The 18,258-nt window shown below is 54.0% G+C and overlaps 1 protein-coding gene across 1 annotated transcript in view; it reads left to right on the top strand.

The window, feature by feature from the left end:
* LOC111139296 (phospholipase B1) overlaps nt 1–18,258 on the top strand; it is a 155,457-nt gene that overhangs the window by 110,254 nt on the left and 26,945 nt on the right. Inside the window, 17 exon segments of the mRNA XM_022491535.1 lie at nt 97–201; nt 319–414; nt 632–703; nt 1,736–1,774; nt 2,319–2,379; nt 3,251–3,309; nt 4,217–4,290; nt 8,309–8,352; nt 8,972–9,080; nt 10,575–10,626; nt 11,025–11,105; nt 11,629–11,694; nt 12,504–12,604; nt 13,888–13,969; nt 14,633–14,737; nt 15,841–15,936; nt 16,435–16,506. Of these exon segments, the coding sequence (XP_022347243.1) occupies nt 97–201; nt 319–414; nt 632–703; nt 1,736–1,774; nt 2,319–2,379; nt 3,251–3,309; nt 4,217–4,290; nt 8,309–8,352; nt 8,972–9,080; nt 10,575–10,626; nt 11,025–11,105; nt 11,629–11,694; nt 12,504–12,604; nt 13,888–13,969; nt 14,633–14,737; nt 15,841–15,936; nt 16,435–16,506 (1,314 nt within the window).

Raw genomic sequence — 18,258 nt, forward strand, 5'->3', positions numbered from 1 at the left:
GACTCTGTTCAATTCTATGGCAGTGAAAGAGGTGGCCCACAGCCCGAGCGGAGGTGGGGAGGCCCCCCTGACCCCTGCCCCCTTTGCCTCCTGCAGGAGGGGACTCACCGGCTGGTTGAGAACGGTCGGTACGACACAAGAGAGGATTTTACGGTGGTCGTGCAGCCGTTCTTCGAGAAAGTAGACATGCCAAAGACGCCGGTAAGGAAAATAAGCCTGGTGGATGTAGGGGAGCCCCACAGAGCCCGGTTGGTTCTGAGTGTCATTTGTGTCCCGGACGTCCTCCAATACGGACCCTCCTTTATGCCCTGTGACCAGGACGGGTTGCCGGACAGCTCTTTCTTTGCTCCTGACTGTTTCCACTTCAGCAGCAAAGCTCACGCACACGCGGCCAGCGCCCTCTGGAACAACATGGTAAGATGACCGAGGTAGGGAAACCTATTCTCTCCCTGTAGGAGAAAGACTCTGGCGAGCTTTTGAAGGAGTTCAGAGGCCCATCGCTCAGGCTGTATGATCCCCCGCCCCATTGCGATGACAGACCCCATTGCCTGTGTCCATCCCTTCCTTCCCTAGCCCTGACCTGCAGCCTGACCTCTCCCTTCTTGCCATCTCTTTCCACTTCTTGCTTTAGCTGGAACCTGTTGGCCAGAAGACAACAGAGCACAACTTTGAATACAAGATCAATATCACCTGTCCGAACCAGGTAGCACGCGAACCGCGTCCTTGTAAACGGGTCTGTTTATCTGAGGCATCTTTTCCAGGATTATAGCATCTCTCAGGTTTCTCAGCTCGTTTCATCCCCAGTTCCCACCCCCACCCCAGACTCCAGGTGATCGTCCACAAAGCCCCATCTGGCTGGACCATAAGGGGGCGACAGCCCCCTGTGGCCAGGGGTGCCTAGTGTCCCTTTGTCTCTCCATGTCCCAGGGAGCCCCAGCACGAGTCTGGGCTGCACACACCCAGGAAGGGGAACATGATAGCACCTTCCAGCTCTCATTTTGGAGACTAGGGGCAGTGGAGCACGTCAAGACCAGGATGAGGCAGAAAGGATACCCTGTCTCCATGTAGCCACTGTCTCTGTGGCTAGATAGAAAGATCGAGGAACTGAGACCTGGAGTATCTGCTAGGGCGATGGGGGAGGGGCTGGTCAAATTGGGGGTGGGGGCTGGTCAAATGGAAGCTGGAGCTAGAAAATTAGACATTACCTGGGAAGGTAAAGCAGGCCCAGCACCCCCCCGCCCACCATGTTCACTCGCAAATGGCCAGACGGATACTTGGACCTCTGCAGCTGATCCCTCCCCTCTACGATGTCCTCCACTGGGAACCTCTGAGCCAGGGCTTACATGGAGCAGGACCTCAAAGCACCTGACTTTCTTGCCTGGGCAGGGTGGGAGTGGCCCGGGGTGGCAAGGGGTCTGGGGAGTAGGCAACATGCACTTACCGAGGCAGTGGCTGGGGTGGGAGGGTCAGAGGCGGGAAGGAGAGGGGATGCAGCCACCCCAGCCAGCTGTGAGGGGAGCAGAGAACAGACTTGCTCACCTGGGAGCCACTGCGGGCTTTATGCTAGCTGTTCCTAAGAGTTCAGGTTGCAGAGAAGGCCCAGTGCATCCTGGGAGGGAGCCCACAGTGGTCAGCCTGGCAGGTAGGGGCTTGGGCACATGGGCACGGGAGGCTGAAAGTGTCATGTAGAAAGCCAGCAAATTTGCTAGAGTTGCTCACCGCCCTCTTCTCACAGGTCTGGCCGTTTCTGAGCACCTACAAGAACAGAGTGCAGGTACCGGCTTGCTTCCTCCTTGTGGCCCTCCAGCCAGCAGGGTGGGCAGTCCCCAAGCTGGGACTGGCCCCACAAGGTGGCGGGGGAGGCAATGTGGGTAAGGGTCCTGGTGGGCAGCCAAGGGAGATTAATGCTCTTCTATAAGGTCTACTGACCTACACCTTCAGACCAGGCGGTGGGCAGGATGAGCCCCACTGGTTAACAGCCCAGGTGGGACCAGCCAGTCGGACCGCTTCAGAGACCTAGGTGATGAGAGTTTCATCCTCGTAAGGCTGTAGAATCAGAGATGGCTGGGGTGGGATAGGATTGTTGTGTCAATGCTCCGATTCTTGCACTGGATGGTGGGCGATCTGAACTAGGTTAGCGGATCCCAGCCTAAGATCACCTAGGGAGCCTTCTCAAAGTGCCTTTCCAGGTCCCTCCCCAGGGTGGGACCCAGGAATCCAGGTGTGTTTGGTGAAGCTCTCCAAGTGAGTTTGATGCCCAGCCAACCTCTCCTGTCCCTTTCGACCCTGAGATTCTACGATTTGTTCTATGCCTTTAGGGTCATGGGAGCCAGCTGCCTTGCAGGGATAGAGCCCCTTCTTCCTCGACACCCACCTCAGGTAAGCCCCTTACGACACATCAGAACCCAGGGCCCCCCCAAAGCACTCAGAGGCCAACGAGCGCTCTGACAAGACTTGGCATGTGTAACTCAACGGCAGCTTTAGGGCTGGGGCTTGCTTCCTATCTAGGTGGTTGCCTGGAACAGGTCCCTGCTTTGTCCCCCTCTGCTGTGCAACGATGTCTTTACCCCACAGGACCCAAGGTGACCAGGGCAAGAACTGTTTGCTGCCCTCAATTCAGCCTGTTAGTCGATGATCTCCAGGAGCTCCCCCTTAATGGCCCAGCCTAGTGGCGTGACCTCCCTGAGGCCAAGAGCTGGGGGGGGGGGGGTTTGCCCAGCAAGTCCCAGGAGCGAGTCAGCTCTGCAGGGTGCCCTGGGGCCCCAGGCTCTCTGATCACTGCTCCCTGCAAGAGGGCCAGAAATTTCCATGGAGGCTTCAAAAGCGATCTGGGACAGGGCAAGTCCTGACATGAGTCTTTCTCAGACTCTTGGCAGAAATTCAGAACGCAGCTGTAAACGGGCTGGGCCTCAGACCCTATAGCTCATCTCACATGGTCCAGCACCCAGGTGGCCCTGCCCTCAAGGTCACAGCTGGCCTCCCACCCCACCATGTGTAAATTCCACTCTCCTCTCCCCACCGTCCATCCACCCTGCCACCACCACCCCCACGTCGCCTCTGCACCGCTCTCCCCACAGGCCCAGGATTGATTTGTTGGGTCTTTTCTGAGGAAATCCTTCATATAACCTCTGTCTCCATGGCCCAAACACACATACAGGTCATGCCTCTGGTCCCGCTTCAGGTCAGAAGCCCTAGACTTTGAATACAGGTTCCTTCCCCTGTACTCAAGTGTGTCCGCTTGTCTTTCCAGTGCACGCCCTGAGACCGGCAGACATCCAAGTCGTGGCTGCACTGGGGGACTCCCTTACTGTAAGGGTGCTTGGGCCCCAGGTGGGGGGTAGGGGATGGGGGAAGCTGCACATGTTGGTCTCAGGGCCTGCACCCCTGACTTCTGCCCCTAGCCTGGCCCTGTCCATCTCAGAGGGTGGCAATGGTTTGATTTTGCAGTCACTTTCTCAATCAGGTGTGCAAGGGGACATCTTTTTCAGGAGCGAACACCTCACAATTGCTTTTTTTAACAACTGCAGAAAAGATGTCATTTCAACTCAAAATAACCTTCTGAACCCACCTGTGTGGGTGCTCCTTTCCCTCTGGATTACACTTGAGGAGTAGCTCAGACCCTCACGTATATTCTGTCTGTGCACCTGCGTGCAAAGCAGGAGACTCCACAACCGTGGCTTAAGCTCTGCTGTAAATTTCCAAGAAACAGGGCTCCAACCCTCCCAGATGACCACTTTCTGGCAGCACTTCTGAGGCCACAAGATTGCCTTACAGAATGTCCCAGAGGGAAAGAGGAGAAATGTGACGTTTATGAGAAGACTGCCCACTGCGGTCCACTCCAATCTAGAGATAGGCTCCTTCGTGCTTCTAAGAGAAGTTCAGAGCGTAGGGCTTGCAGTAGTAATATGGCCATGTCTCATACATGCAAAGCACTTCGGAGTTTGCAAAGCTGTTTTTGCCACCATGATCCGATTTCGTCATCAGAGCAATCCTGTGGGGACCAGAGCTCAGCAAGTCATGTCCTCGGGTCAGTTAGGAGGCAGCTGAGAGGCAGGGAAGGCAAATGACCGGAAAGGAGCATGGGAGAATGCAAGCCTGTTCTCGGGCTCCCGGCCCAGGGTCTGCTCACGCCACATGATAAATGCATTGGGAACTGCCCGCCTCCCTTTCCTCTGACTTATTCATTTTCCTATGGACTTCGGTGTGTTTTCAAAAGGCTGGCAATGGAATTGGCTCCAAACCGAATGACCTTTCTGACGTCACCACGCAGTATCGGGGACTGTCATATAGGTAATGCTAACCCTTCACCCCCTCCCGCCCCAGGCTCACCCCCAGAAATTGGGTGAGGGGATTGTCTCTTGTAAATGTGTAAATACTCAGGAGCCAGGACTGGATCTGGAAGGGGTTTCAGAACGAAAATTGATGTATTTCTGCAAAATGTGACCATAGGGTGAATAGAGAGGATATTTTATTGTTGATAACTTTTTTTTTCTTTAATTGTACAGAAGAAGAAAACCAGGGTTCTTGTCAGACTCCTGGGTCAGCAAATCCAACATGAAATGCACCTGAAAAGCTCCAAACCTCTGAGTCTTCACCTGCCTGTTTACATGTCTGTGCACACGTGGAGATCTCCGTCTGTTTGCTGTCTCTATGTATTTGTTCATGTCATTCTGTGCTCACACCTCTGCCTTCACATATATGTCCACGTCTGTCCAGAAAACTCTGAAATGCAACATACCACTTCAGAAGGAGAGGACTAAGACAGACTCACCAGCCTTGAGCCCTCCCGGGTGCCTGCACCAGACCTGGCACTGAGCCGGGTGGGCGAGGGGGTGGACGGGAAGCGCCCGCAAATGCTCGAGCTCCATGGGCATGTGCTGCTTGAAAGTGAGATGCCTGAGGGCCCCAGGGATAGAGAGGGCGGTAAAGAAAGCTCCCAGAGAAGGTGGGAGTTGACAGATTAGCAATCAGATGAGAAAGGGCATTCCAGACCAGAGGTAGAAAAAGCTCAGAGCGGGTAAGGTGAGTGGTTGGCGTGGGTGGGTGTTCTTCAGTTTTTTTCTTTTCCAGTGAAGTTCGTGTTTATGTGTATTTCACAGTCATTGGCAATTAGCTCAGAATTCCAAACAACAAGGCCAGCCAGGAGAGGGCAGAGTGCTAAGACGTTTTACAGCCACTTCACATGCTTGCCTCCTCCCTTCTTCCGCCCAGTGAATTCAGATGGAAACTTTCTTCTGGAAAAGTGAGAGGGAACAGGGTGGGAACAGTTGAGACGAGGGCAGTTCTCTGGCCAACCCTGAAGACAGCCCCAGAAGGGAAGGTGTGCCTGGGTGGGAGGAAGGGAGAAAGGACCCTAGGCATGGGGAGCAGGAGGACACCAGCCGCTCTGGTAAATGCCTCCCAGCTCCCCTGGGCCCCCACTACCCCCCCCACCCCGGGTGGATAGAGGGCCGCCAGTGGGCTGCACAGAACAGAGTCTCGTCTCCTAACCACTGTGCCCCAAATGCTACTGAGGCTGCAAGAAAAAGAAAAGCCAGAGGGGAAGAAAGCAAGCGGAGCTTATGACCTACAATCCAAAAATGGCTTGAGCTGGGCGCAGATGCGCTCAGTCTTGGCTCGAGAAGGCAGGGGTTTTAGGTCATAGTGTGGGGAACCGCACGTGGTGGGGTAATGTGGGGAGGCTCAAGGTCCAACCAGACAGATTCCTGGCATTCAGATACAAATAGACAATCTTCTGCTAAATGTTTCTCTGTAGCAATGAAAACATTCTGCCATTGCTCTGTTTCTCCCTGTAAAGGAGGCCAGGTGTGGCCTAATGTTTGAATCTTCTGGTCCTAGTGGAAAGCCTTGCCCAGTCCATGGCTGCTATACTTTAAAATCCCTTGTTCTAAATGTTTCAAATACCTGCCCCAAGGTCCACCTGTGTTAATGATGGGAACTTGGTCAGAGCCTGAGATACGGGGTTGACACTTGGGTAGAATAGACTGGTGTTTCCCAAAAAGTATTCCGTGGAACACCAGCCCCTGACACGTTCCTGAAGAGGGCAAAATTATTTACACTAGTGAGGGAACATTACCCACCATGACTGCCTTATGGAGAACTCACATGTATGTATGTTATCATTAAAGGCTCTGAGAAGCCCTGCAATGAAGAAATGTGTTTAAATTGTATCTGTTTAATCCTATGTTTCTCTTAATCCCAGAATCTTTTCTTTGTTCACAAAACCTGTCAGCATCCCCTGGACAATGTCCATGTATAGGTTGACCTAAGAAAAGCAATTTTCTGAAGCCATAAAGCTTCTGGTTTGGAAACAATAGGCAATGCATGGTTCCAAGTAAATGAAGACTGTAATTTGAGCCTCTTCCTGTAGGAGACAAAGTGGAGAGAAGGGGCCTCATAGAGTCAGACAGGGGAAGATGTTTGTTGGGAGGTGTGTTGCTGTGGGCAGGACCTGTAGGATGAGGCTTGGCGGTGACTATTTCCAAAGCCCTTGACCTGAGAGAACCATATGTCAGGGACAGGTGCCGGCTTTGTCTAGCTTAACTGTGTGCCAGGGCCAGAGATCTCTGGAGCATTGCTGCTTTTTTTTTTTTTTTTTTTGGTTAAAATAAGTTTGCTTCTTTGGTACCAAAGGACCAAAGTAAAATTTGCTTACAAAAAAAAAGCTTTTTTGAAAAATTAATTTGGTGTTCCATCTCACTGAAACTCCTTCCACAAATGTCATTAAGTGTCTACTCTGTAATTCTCTGTGCACTGTGGGTGACAACAGATGAACAAAACCCAGCTTTTGAGCTCATGGTTTAATATAAATTGCATTAATCGGAAGGCTCTCACACTAACTAGCTGTTTCGTATGGGTCTCTTTTCTTTCATGTGTCACATGGTTCTCAATGAAATGAGGGCTTAGATATTTTTGTTTGTACATCTTGATTTGTGTAATTCTCTTTCTCCTAGAAGTGTTCACTCAGAGATTTCTAGAGCCTGCTAGTCTTGATCAGCTGCGGGACTTGTTTTAGAACAAAGATACTTTTAGACAAATGACAGTAGGGAGTACTTGATGTGTGCGTGTAGGTTTATCTCCATGTTCGTGTTTATATGTTTAGTGAAGAAGAAAAGGAGGCAGAGTGAGAACACAGTGACTGGAGGAGGTATATGGATTTCTAATTCCCTTTCAAGTACAAAGTGTTCTGAGTAAACACTTTTAGTTGCAAGAAAGGAAGATCAGGTAGTAGCTGAAGCAGTTAGCTTCAGTCACAGTTGGAGTAGAATCAGAAGCTTGAACAAAGGTCCAACCAAAGGCCAAGTTAGGTTCGACATCAGATGGGAGATGGGAGAGAGATGCACCTGAGTCAGGTGATGGCAGAGCTCACCTGGCTTCTTTCTCTCCATCACCTGGGGCTACCGAGCCCCAGACTCAACTGCCCTCATCTGAAAGAGTTGTCTTCATCCCAATCAATTCCTTGAATGAAGAAGAGCCATGACTTTGATTCATGGCCTGTCCTTTGGAAGTCCGTGCTGGTGGGCTGGATGCAAACACGGTGTTCCCAAAATCCATTGGCCTGGAATAATATGCTGGCATTGAGGAAGGAAGTGCAGGGAGAAAAAAACAAAACAGTAAATACAGTACATTTGAACATTGGACTTTGTTCAAATAGAAGTACTTCTCTCCGGGCCTCCCACATGTATTCAATTTAAATGCATGAAAGGAAATGTAATCTTGAATGGGTCTTGAGGTTAGATTCAACAGCATGAAACTACATCCAAGTAGATAAAATCAGATTAGGCATTGGAAGGCAGTAAGGGACCCGCTGGTGAAACTCCCAGTGGAATTGGCCTCCCCACTGGGCAGAGAAGAGTTAATCCATTTTCCAAAAGCTTGCAGCTCAAGCTGGTTTTTAGTTACCTTTCAAAAGTTCATTAACCTCTATGCACCTCAACTTCCTTTTCTGTAAAATGGGAATAGTTGCATCTGTATCAGAAGCTTGTTTTTTGGGAAGTGTTAGGTATCTAACGTAGAGAATCTAGGGCGTGCAGGCACATAGTACATGCTCAGCTAAGTGCTTTCCTTCCTGATTTGGTGGAAAAAAAGAAACAACTCTTTTTTGCCTTCAAATCCTGTTTGTTGGGGGGGGAACCAACACTTTGGGAAATGCAGACTTTCTCAAGAGTTTCTCCAACACAAAGAGACCAATGGGTCTGGCACATCTTACAGGGGCCGATGGTTTGGGCACTAAGAAAGATGGGGTGCTCTTTCACAAAAGCCTAAGTATTGATTCCCTCTTTCTCCCTGGTGTGTTCACTCCCTACAGTTCAGGAGGAGACAACTCTCTGGAGACCGTGACTACCTTACCGAGTAAGTAACCGCCAGGGGCTCAAGTCTGTCCACCAGTTCCCCCTGAGCCCCGGCTTCCTAAGAATGCCCCAGCTAAGAGAGGAGGAAGTCATCTTTGCATACTACCATTGAGTGGGGGCAGAGGCCCAGGGACAGGTAGCTGAAGGGGGTGTCCTAAACACTCTATTTGGAGCCCTGAGGCCTGGGTTCAAGTCCTGGCTCTTCTCTGTACTTGCCAAGTGACCTAGAGCGAGTCTCCGAACATTCTGAGCCTCAGGTTCTTTCAACGGCCCAGGGGGTGCAGAAACCATCCAATGAGATCGTGAATATGCCCTGCACTGTGAAGGGATGGGAGGGAGGGACAGAGGGACAGAGGGACAGAGGGACGGAGGGAGGGAAGAATGGAGAGGAGGGGAGGGGAGGGGAGGGAAGCTGAGAGGCCCTTCCTGCCTTGGCCCACCGTGTCATCAGGTCATTTCCGCTCAGAGAGCCCCAGTCCCTGCCAGGCACACACCAACCCCCAACCACCCCAGCTGCATGAAGATGGTAAAAAACCCACTCTGGGGAGCCTGGAGCAGAAAAGATACCCTGCCCCTCCCTCTTAAATTCTCCGTGTCCTGTTCACCCCCTGCTCTTCCAGACATCCTTCGGGAGTTTAACGGAAATCTCACAGGCTACGCAGTGGGCACGGGCAATGCCAATGACACAAATGCATTCCTTAATCAGGCTGTTCCTGGAGCAAAGGCTGAGTATGGCATTTGGGGAGGAGGGCCTGTTGCGGGGGGTGGCAATGAGGGGGAGGTATGTGGTCCCCTTTGAGATGGTGAGCCTGACCTCCACGTGCCAAGGGGACATTTCTCCATTTATAGCAATGATCCGGGAGGTCTTCAGCCACTCTCTTCCCTGGCTGCCTCTGTGACTAGGGCTGCAGCAGGGAGGCCAGAGAGGCTGCCACTGGGACAGGAGCCATGGCCCTAGAGGCTGAACTCCTGACCTCGCTCCTTGGGCGGCATGTTCTAATCATGCAACTAACCGACTAACCTCATCCAAGTTCTGATTCTCACCATGACATAATGGTGCTAGAGAGATTTGCTCCTCCCAAGAGTCACAAGTGGCAGTTCCCCGAAAAGATCGGGGAGTGCCAACAGATGAATGGGCAAGCCAGAATCTCCAGCCTTGGAGGCTCCTGGGGCAATGCACCATGGCCTGTCCCTAGCCCCCTCTGGAGTGAGTAGGAAATGCAGTTGAGAAACAGGACTGCTCAGCCCCCCAGGGTGGTCTCGGGAGGCCCCTCACCTTGCTCTTAGTGGCCCCTGCAGCCCGGTTTCCTTGCTTCTGGCCTGGCCATCTGGGCCCCCAACACACTGTCACTCCCCCCACCTCTGTTGGGCCCACGCCTTTCTAGCTGATGGGCACTGCCTGCCAACCTGGGAAGACCCTTCTTGGCAATGAAAACATCTGGGGACAGATGGACCCAGTGGCAGGTCCCAGGAAATCACTGTGCCATGGATCCAACTCACCCAGACCCATAACGGGGGCCAGAACTAGTGGGGAGCTTAATATGTGTTCATATCAAGTGGGATGCTTAAGATCTAGTCTTTCCATGATTTATAAACCCAGGCATGTATACAGTGTATACTTACTCCACCACCTCTTTCTAAAAGAAGCATCTGGCTAAGTTTACTGAAAAAAAAAATAGCACAAGGAACATGGACGTAAGTGAGAAAAGTCACAGCCACTGGTAGCAGGGGGATGGGGAAGAAGGAACCGGGTCAGGAGGAGCAATCCTGCAGTTCTTCTGCCTGACTATCAGACTCTCAGCTTCCTGGCAGCCAGGGGGAAAAGAGGAAGTATGCTAAAATGCTAAAACCTTCATAGATCTATTTTCATCACCTAGACTAGTCCTGCAAAGGAGACAAATGGTTTCCCAACATGGAACCCTAAAAGACACATTGAATGTGGAATCCTAGAAAGGAGACCACGAGTAACAAATAGAGTTGACAGTACCCTAGACTGTGTGGCTTAGGACAAACAGATAATTGGCACCGATAATTGGCTTTTCGATGGGTTATTTGTTGTAATAACTTTCCAGAACAGGCAAGTGGCTCCTTGTCCATGAACCTAAAGGTCTCTGGCAGGCCAGGCAATGGGGATAATGCCATGGAAACCTCCAGTTCAGGCTCTGTAGAAGGAAAAACCCAGGCACTAGTTCCCCCATAGGACTGCTTTCCTCTCCTTCCCAGGGAACTTATGAGCCAAGTCCAGACTCTGGTCCAGAGGATGAGAGATGACCATGTGAGTCGAATTTACAGTTATTTTTAAACACTAATTTTCTAACCCACTGAAGTCCTCAAATGGAATGGTCCGCCATGAAAACAGTGAGCCATGGCACTCTAGAGGCATTTAAGCCATGGTAGGACGGCCCGTGTCTGAGGCCCTAGAGGACATTACGTCCATGGCGGTGGGGGGTGGGGGGGGTGGGCTGCCCCCGATCACAGTGATCTTGAACGTCCCTCCTGATGCTAAGGTTCTGTGGTCCATAATAAGCTTCCAAAATTCTTCCAGCTCTGAGATTCTGATTCCATTATTTTGAGTGGGCAAGGAAGTCTTAGAGGGCTGAATGGATTTCCTAGGGCTGTGGCATTTTTGTTTTTTTGTTGGAAGTCACCGAGCATTTTCCTCCTCCCGTGTAGAGAGTGAATTTCCACAAGGACTGGAAGGTCATCACCGTGCTGATTGGAGGCAGTGATTTATGTGACTACTGCACAGATTCGGTATGGGGGGTCGGGGCCAGGGGCAGGCAGGCCCACTCATTGTTCCTGACATTGACTGGGAGGCCTTGGAGGTCCTCTTGGAGACTAGTCCCTTGAATCGACCCTAGGATTGTCCAGCGACAATTATCCTCCTTTTATCCCATGAGCCTCGGGTTTCTGCCTCCACCCACCTCTGTGTCCCAGCGGCTGTGAGGTAGCAGGTGGCAGGAATGGGGCTTCTAGTCCCCTCTTACAATTCCTGAGAACTCAGGAAGCAGAGAAACTGTGAACCCCGGCAGTGGGAAGGGAGGACCTGCACGTTCACTCCTAAACAGAAGCTCTGGCTGAAGGTTCCAGGCTTCTGGCTGGCCCATCTCTGATAGTAACGAGGAACCAACTGCTCAGATTCTGACATGATGAGCTGGTCAGAGGGAGAAGGCAGAGGAAGAAGTAGTCCTGGGGGTAGAACCTGCGGGGGGTCTTCAGCTGCCCCACTGCCCCCTCTTCCGAACCAGCTCCTCCTCTCCCTCCTGTGTCTTCCCAGAATCTGTATTCTGCAGCCAACTTTTTTGACCATCTCCGCAACGCTTTGGACATCCTGCATAGAGAGGTGGGTGGAGGCTCGGACAAGCTGGACACAGCTCAAGCATGTGGGTGGGGGGAGGGAGGATGGGGGAAGGCAGGCGAGACATCCCCTCCCCTGAAGGAGACAGCCAAGGGCACGGGCGCCTCCCCTCTCCAGAGTTTGGGGAAACCTCTCCCATTTGGAATCATCACAGAAGGATTTCAGGCTTGATGACAAGATAGCTGGCGTGCTCATTGCTGCCCGCCCCCTGGTACCCCCCGGCACCTGAGACCTTCCCTCGTGGCCACAACAGAGTGCCCCTCGTGCTGCCCACTGAGCCATAGCCTGTATCTAGAGCAACCCCTCTCTGGTCCTGCTCCCAAGAGCTTGTTGTCTTTCCACCCCCGGACACAGACTAGGGGTTCCAGCTGCCTGGGGGGAGCCCTCCTACTATCCAGTGCTTCTCGGGGTGGCCGAGTCCCCAGGCCTGCTCAGCAGAGCTGGTCCATGTTGGGCTGGAGGGAAATGGCAAATAGGGCACCTGGCTCAGCCAATCAGAAGCTCACTAGCTGATGGCCGAATGGAGCTGAGCTGTCGGCCGAATGGAGCTGAGCTGTCGGCCTTTAGACGCTGGTCCACCATGTTGTCCCTGCCAGGAGGTGCTGCGCACCCCGCAGCCCACAGCGGGCGGCATAGCCGGCAGGGCCCTAAGCAGTGATGTTGTGTCCACGTCCTCCCAAAAGCACACTCAGGGACACGTGAGCTGGAGTTCTGTAGGGAGCCACTTCTCAGGGCCCTAAGGCAGCTTGAGGAAGGCCCCAGGGCCCCTCTCTCACCTGCAGCCTTGCCCATAGGTGCCCAGAGCCCTGGTCAACCTTGTGGACTTCCTGAGCCCCAGCATCCTGCGGCAGGTGTTTCTGGGCAATCCGGACAGGTGCCCTGTGCAGCAGGCCAGGTAGGCAGGGGCTGGCCACCCCCCTCCCCCACCCACCCCCCCTCCCCGCCCCTGCCAGAGAAGCGCTCTCCTCCTGGTCTCGCTTTCACAGTGGTGACTCTTCGGGGTCTCTGTGACTCGGTGTATCCATGGATCCAAGTCTGCAAAGGGGGTCTTGTGTCAGGACCACCCCCTTCTGAGAAGCTGGAGATGGGCTCCTCCCTTCCCCAACCTCAGGATGCCACGAGGGAGCCCTGTGACATGGGAGCCCCAAGGGAGAGGGTCAGGGCTGGGACCAAGGCTGGCGTTTGAGACACAGCATGGCCCAGCCAGCAAAAAGGGGAAACGTGCGGTTGTATACGTACATGGTCGTATTGAAACAGAAAGTAGGGAAACGATGCACATCATTCGGTGACCTTTATGGGGACGGAGCACACCGGGGACTTCAGAGGGGAGTGTTCTGTTTCCTAAGTGGGGTGAGCGGCACGTAGGTACGTGTTTAGGTACGTGTTTTGTCTTCCTACCTCATACTTTCATTTGTTTCTTTAACAAATAGTTTTACAGAACCTACTGTGTGCCCAGCACTATTCTCAGTGCTTGAGAGATAATACCGGTTTGTTTGTTTTTTTAAAGATTTTATTTATTTATTGGTCAGAGAGAGAGAGGGAGAGCGAGCGAGCGAGCATAGGCAGACAGAGTGGCAGGCAGAGGCAGAGGGAGAAGCAGGCTCCCTGCCGAGCAAGAAGCCCGATGTGGGACTCGATCCCAGGACGCTGGGATCATGACCTGAGCCGAAGGCAGCCGCTTAACCAACTGAGCCACCCAGGCATCCTGATAATACCGGTTTTAACATGAAGCGTATTGCATGAGCATGAAATAATTCATGATGGAATTCATCCAGATTCGTTCTGAATGCACAGTTCATGATGAAGGGGGATGCTAGGGAGAGCTAAGGAGGCATGTGAGGGCAGGAGCTTCAGAGGCCCCCGAATACAAGCTCTGATGCCCCAGGATGCATTTTACTTTTATTCTTAAAAATTAAACATCAGATTTTCATTGCCTAAGGTCATTTGTTCCGCATACTTTGCCACAGGCCCAGTGCCTGCCATCCGGTGTTTGTGTTCTATCGCTATGAGAGGCTGCTCGGTCGCCTGCCCTCAGGACTTTGTCCAGTCCCTGCGTCAGGCCTCGAACCTGCCCCAGAGAATGAGCATCAGAGCCCCAGGGCCCGTGTGCTCCTAAGCCAGGGCTCAAGAGAACCACCCCACAGAGCTGGGCCCTCCCATCTCCCCCTCTTTGTGCAGCGTGTTATGTAACTGCGTTCTGACCCCTCGGGAGAGCTCCCAAGAGCTGGCCAGGTTGGAGGCCATCAGCCAAGCCTACCAGGTGAGACCAAGAAGGGCGCCAGCACAGGGAGAGCTCTCCCCCTACTCGGTCAACACGCCCACACTCAGGGAAGGGAAGAGCTGGTCAGGGTTGGAGGGACGTCACCCTCAGGGCCCCTTCCTGTGCCCCACCTGGCGGAAGTGTCTCGGGCACTCTGTTAGATTCATCCCAGAGGAATCCATGTGGCAAAGCCCCCCAAGCCCTCCTGCCCTCATGGCTTAGCCCCATGCTTGGCCTAAAGAGGTCAGTAGCTCTGAGTGCTCCATGGGTGGGCCTTCCCCTTCCCTGCACCCCAGGGACTCCCTTCCTCCCCTCCTCAAGAGACAGGCCACGCAGGCACGAATAGGGAGGCGGCTGGTCCTGAGCCCCCAGGGGCTCCCTGGAGACTCTCCCCGGCTTCTTACCCCTTGTGGGACTTCCTGCCTTGACCTTCAGAGCTGGCAGTTCACTCAACAGCAAACCTAAAGGTGAACCAACCTGTTTCCAATTCTCTGGAAAGAGATTTGCCATCACGTGTGTCTGTGTTCTCAGGGGAAGGGTTGAGTCACCCTCTTGGGTAGGGAGATGGGGGCAGAGGTGTCAGCCGCCACACCCTGGCCTCCCGCCAACAACTCCCCGGTGGCCCCGGGGCCTGTGCTGAGGGCAGCCTGCTTGTGTCCGCAGAGCAGCATGCGGGAGCTGGTGGAGTCTGGCCGCTATGACTCCCAAGAGGACTTCTCTGTGGTGCTTCAGCCCTTCTTCCGCAACGTCCGGCTCCCCCTCCTGGCGGTAGGCTCCCTGCCCTGCTGGCTGGGGCTCCTGGGAAGGAGGAGGAAGAAATTCAAGACAGAGATGCCGAGGGCTTTCCCGAGCGTGTGAAGACGATGGGAAAGGCACGGGCAGCTCTCCAGAGTCTGGTCTCGTGGCACAGCCTCCTGGAACACCTGAGCTGTGTTCCTTGTGGCAGCCTGATGTGGGATGCACTCATTACCGCGGACAGCAGCCCCCACTTTGTGGAGCACCCCTCCCCCCACCAAGCCCTGTGTTTGCCTAGGTAAACCGTTCACAATGACCTTGTCATGAGTTTCTTCATCCCCAGGTAATAGAGGCTTAGAGGTGTGCAGAATCCTTCCTAAAGTCACACAGGGAATAAGGGACAGAGAGGCATGGGTTGGACATATCCAACTTCAGATGATTCCCTTTCTGTCACCCACCCACCACTGAAGTACTGAAGGAGGGTGCTGGGGAATGGGGTCTCCGCACCCTCTGGCTATGCTCTCCCCCTGACACTTGGAGGAAACGAACTCTGTGAGCTCACCAGGGTGGGGACTCAGTTCTCTCCTCCTGAGCCTCCATGCTAAGGGCCTTGCCTAGATGGAGGGAAGCTGGAAGAAGCCTTGGGCACCCCTGATCACCTCCAGAGAGATGCGGGTGGCAGGTGTCCCCATGTTGACTTTGCCCAGCCTGTCCCCTGTTCTCCCCACCAAGACCGCTAGAACCAGCTGGCCAAAGGCTGGGAAGTAGCTTTTCCTGGCTGGCTAGCCAAGAGTTCCTCAGGGACTAGAATCTCATTCCCTAGACCATGGCATGGGCTAGGCATTGCACAACTGTGCCTAAAAATAAATATAATGCTTTTAAAACACATTAAATAAGGGGAATTATGGGGCCAGAAAGGAGGGTGGGGGCTGGGGTCACCCAAGGCTGTTAATCTGTGGGATTGTTCTTCTCTCCCTCTCAAGGCGACACGGTCCTATAAAAGGCCAGTGGCCTGGAACTTCTCCAACGGGATGGGGGCACTGAGTGGTCAATCCCAGGGGTGAGGCCGACCAGCTGCAACCCCCTCTCTACTCTCTGTACCAATAGGATCTTGAAGAAATCCATTTCTCTTTCAGGATGGGCGCCTGGATATGTCCTTCTTCGCGCCAGACTGCCTCCACCCAAGTCAGAAATTCCACTCCCAGCTCTCCAGAGCCCTTTGGGTCAATATGGTAAAATCAGTGGGGGCATCCCTGGGTCTCTGGGGCTCTAGTCTGACAAAGCAGCAGCCCTACAGAACAAGGCTCGCTCCTGGCCTCCCTTTGCAGGCACGGTAGAAAGGAGCAGCAGCTGGCATGTCTCTAGAAGTCTGTAGAACTGAAAATATGCAGTCCTTAGTTTTCCAGCATCAACTTCCCCCTCTCCTTTGCCCTTTGACCTGGGGACGAGGGGGCTCTCCGAGGAAGGCAAGACCCCTCACGCTTATTCAACATTCTCCACGTGCCAGGCGCTGGGTGAGGCCGTGTGAGATGTGTTACCCAAGCCTCTCGCCAGCCCTGCCAGCCAAGCTCTAGGACTTTGCGAGGAAGGGAGAGGCTTGCCCAGCGCCCCACAGCCAAGCTAGGAGAGGAAGCCAACCCCCCGGACATCAGGCTGGGAGCTATCTCCAACACAAGGTGCTGCTAAGGGAATGCTCACTTCAGCGGGCCTGTCTTGTCTCCCCCCTGTAGCTTGAACCGCTAGGAAAGAAAACGGAGAGCCTGGACCTGGCAACAGATATAGCCCTCTCCTGTCCCACTCAGGTAATGGGGGAGGACGTGCACTGCCCTTCCCCAGAGCCCGCAGCTCAGACCTCGCCCTCCCCTGTTCCCACACCACAGCCCCTCGAGTGGGTGCGCAGGAGAGCTTCGGAGGATGGGAGGGAGTCGACGGGAAGTGATAGGAGGAGATGGAGAAGAAGCACTTCTTTGAGAATGGGAGAAGCCGGTGGGAAGGGAGGCCTGGGCTCCAGCAGAAGCAGAGGACCAGGATAAGAGCCGTGGGTTCCTGGTGGTGCGGCAGCAGGGGCGCCAAGAAGCCAGAAGTGTGGCAGGAAGGCTCATTTTGGCTACAGCCCTTGGGGCCCATGGGCGAGTCTGCCCTGGGGTCAGAAACCTTAGTGGGAAGCCAGCCAGCTCTGAGGTTGTGATTGGTGGTCTGAGAGCCTGGAGGGTGAGTTCCCAGCAGGGATAGGGTCAAGGAGGAGAGCAGCAGAGAGCATGGGGAGCTGCGTGGAGGAGGGGCTGGGAAGACCAGCCTTGCCACTGGGCTGGAGGAGGCAGCTCAGGGCTCCTTTTAAGGAGGAAAATGTAAGTGGTGGTTCAACTTGATTTCAGGCCTAGGGTGGGGGCAGGTTAGTGTTCCCACTGCTTTCGGCTCCCTTTCCTAGGCCCTGTCTTAATGGTTTTTTAACCAAATAAGGCTGAAGCCAGATGGCCCTCAGTGGCTGTAAAAGCAGAAGGACCTGACCCAGTCTGGGAGGCTGGGTTTCTCCCCTGGGGTCAGGCTGCCTCAGCCTCTCCAACCCTCCCAGCTGAGCAGCAAATGGGCCTGCAGCTCCCCCCTGTGTCTGCCGGGGCTCCAGAGAGGATGGGCACCCCTGCCCGCACCCATGCTCCCACCTCCCCGAGCCCAGCCTCCGTCCCCAGCAGGAGAGCAAGGGCCAGGGGAGGAAGGGATGGGGAAGTGAGGCCGGGGGGGTAAAGGGCTCAGTTCCTGGGTCTAGAGCTCGGAAGGAAGGAGTAGTCACATGAGGTAACACAGATGCCTCCAGCTGGAGGGCCGGACCCAGTCCTGGGGGACCTCCTGGGCCAGGTGTGAATGGTTTAATTACTAGATCCTGAGCCTGTCCAGGAGTGTTTGGGGGGAAGGACCAGGCAGCCTGGGTAGTAAGGGCATTTGGGGACTCAGAGCAGTGGCTGGAAACGATACTGGAGGTAAGCATTTGAGTGTTTAAACAACCTATATGGCCATCCTGAAAAGCAGCCACGGAAAATCCTCTCCAATCTGTCGATTCTCCTGCCATTCAAGAGTAAAAGTAATAACCGGTTCCAGGGAGCCGTCCTGTTCCCTCCCTTCCCCAGAAACATGTATTAAGTACCAGGCTGGAGCCTCAGCACCTGGTCAGGGAGCAGGGAGGGCCCGGTCACCACAGTCACCACGGGCCTCAAGGTCACCTGAGCCACTCCCTGTCCCAGACCCGGCAAGGAGTCCCAAAAGGGTGTGACTCTAGCCACAGCGGGCTCTGCTGCTTCTTCTGGACAGAGCCTGACTGAGCCATTGGTAAGCGGAGGAGAGCCATAGAAGCCCAGCCTGGGAGAAGCCGTTGCCAGGCAACCCCATTCCAAAAGGATCCATCTGTTGGCCAGCCCCACTCCACCACACCAGGCAAAGCGGCACTCCGAGTTCCTCGCGTCCCATCTGCTCCCTCCCCTGTGCCGTAGAGCTCTATAAAAGTCCGCCAGCATCTCTGTGTGAGCTGACAGGGGCCAGGAGGCACATATTTCAGTCCTCAG

The sequence above is a fragment of the Enhydra lutris genome, unplaced genomic scaffold (genome assembly GCF_002288905.1).
Source record: "Enhydra lutris kenyoni isolate GAN:26980312 unplaced genomic scaffold, ASM228890v2 scaffoldscaffold98, whole genome shotgun sequence".
Classification (NCBI taxonomy): domain Eukaryota; kingdom Metazoa; phylum Chordata; class Mammalia; order Carnivora; family Mustelidae; genus Enhydra; species Enhydra lutris.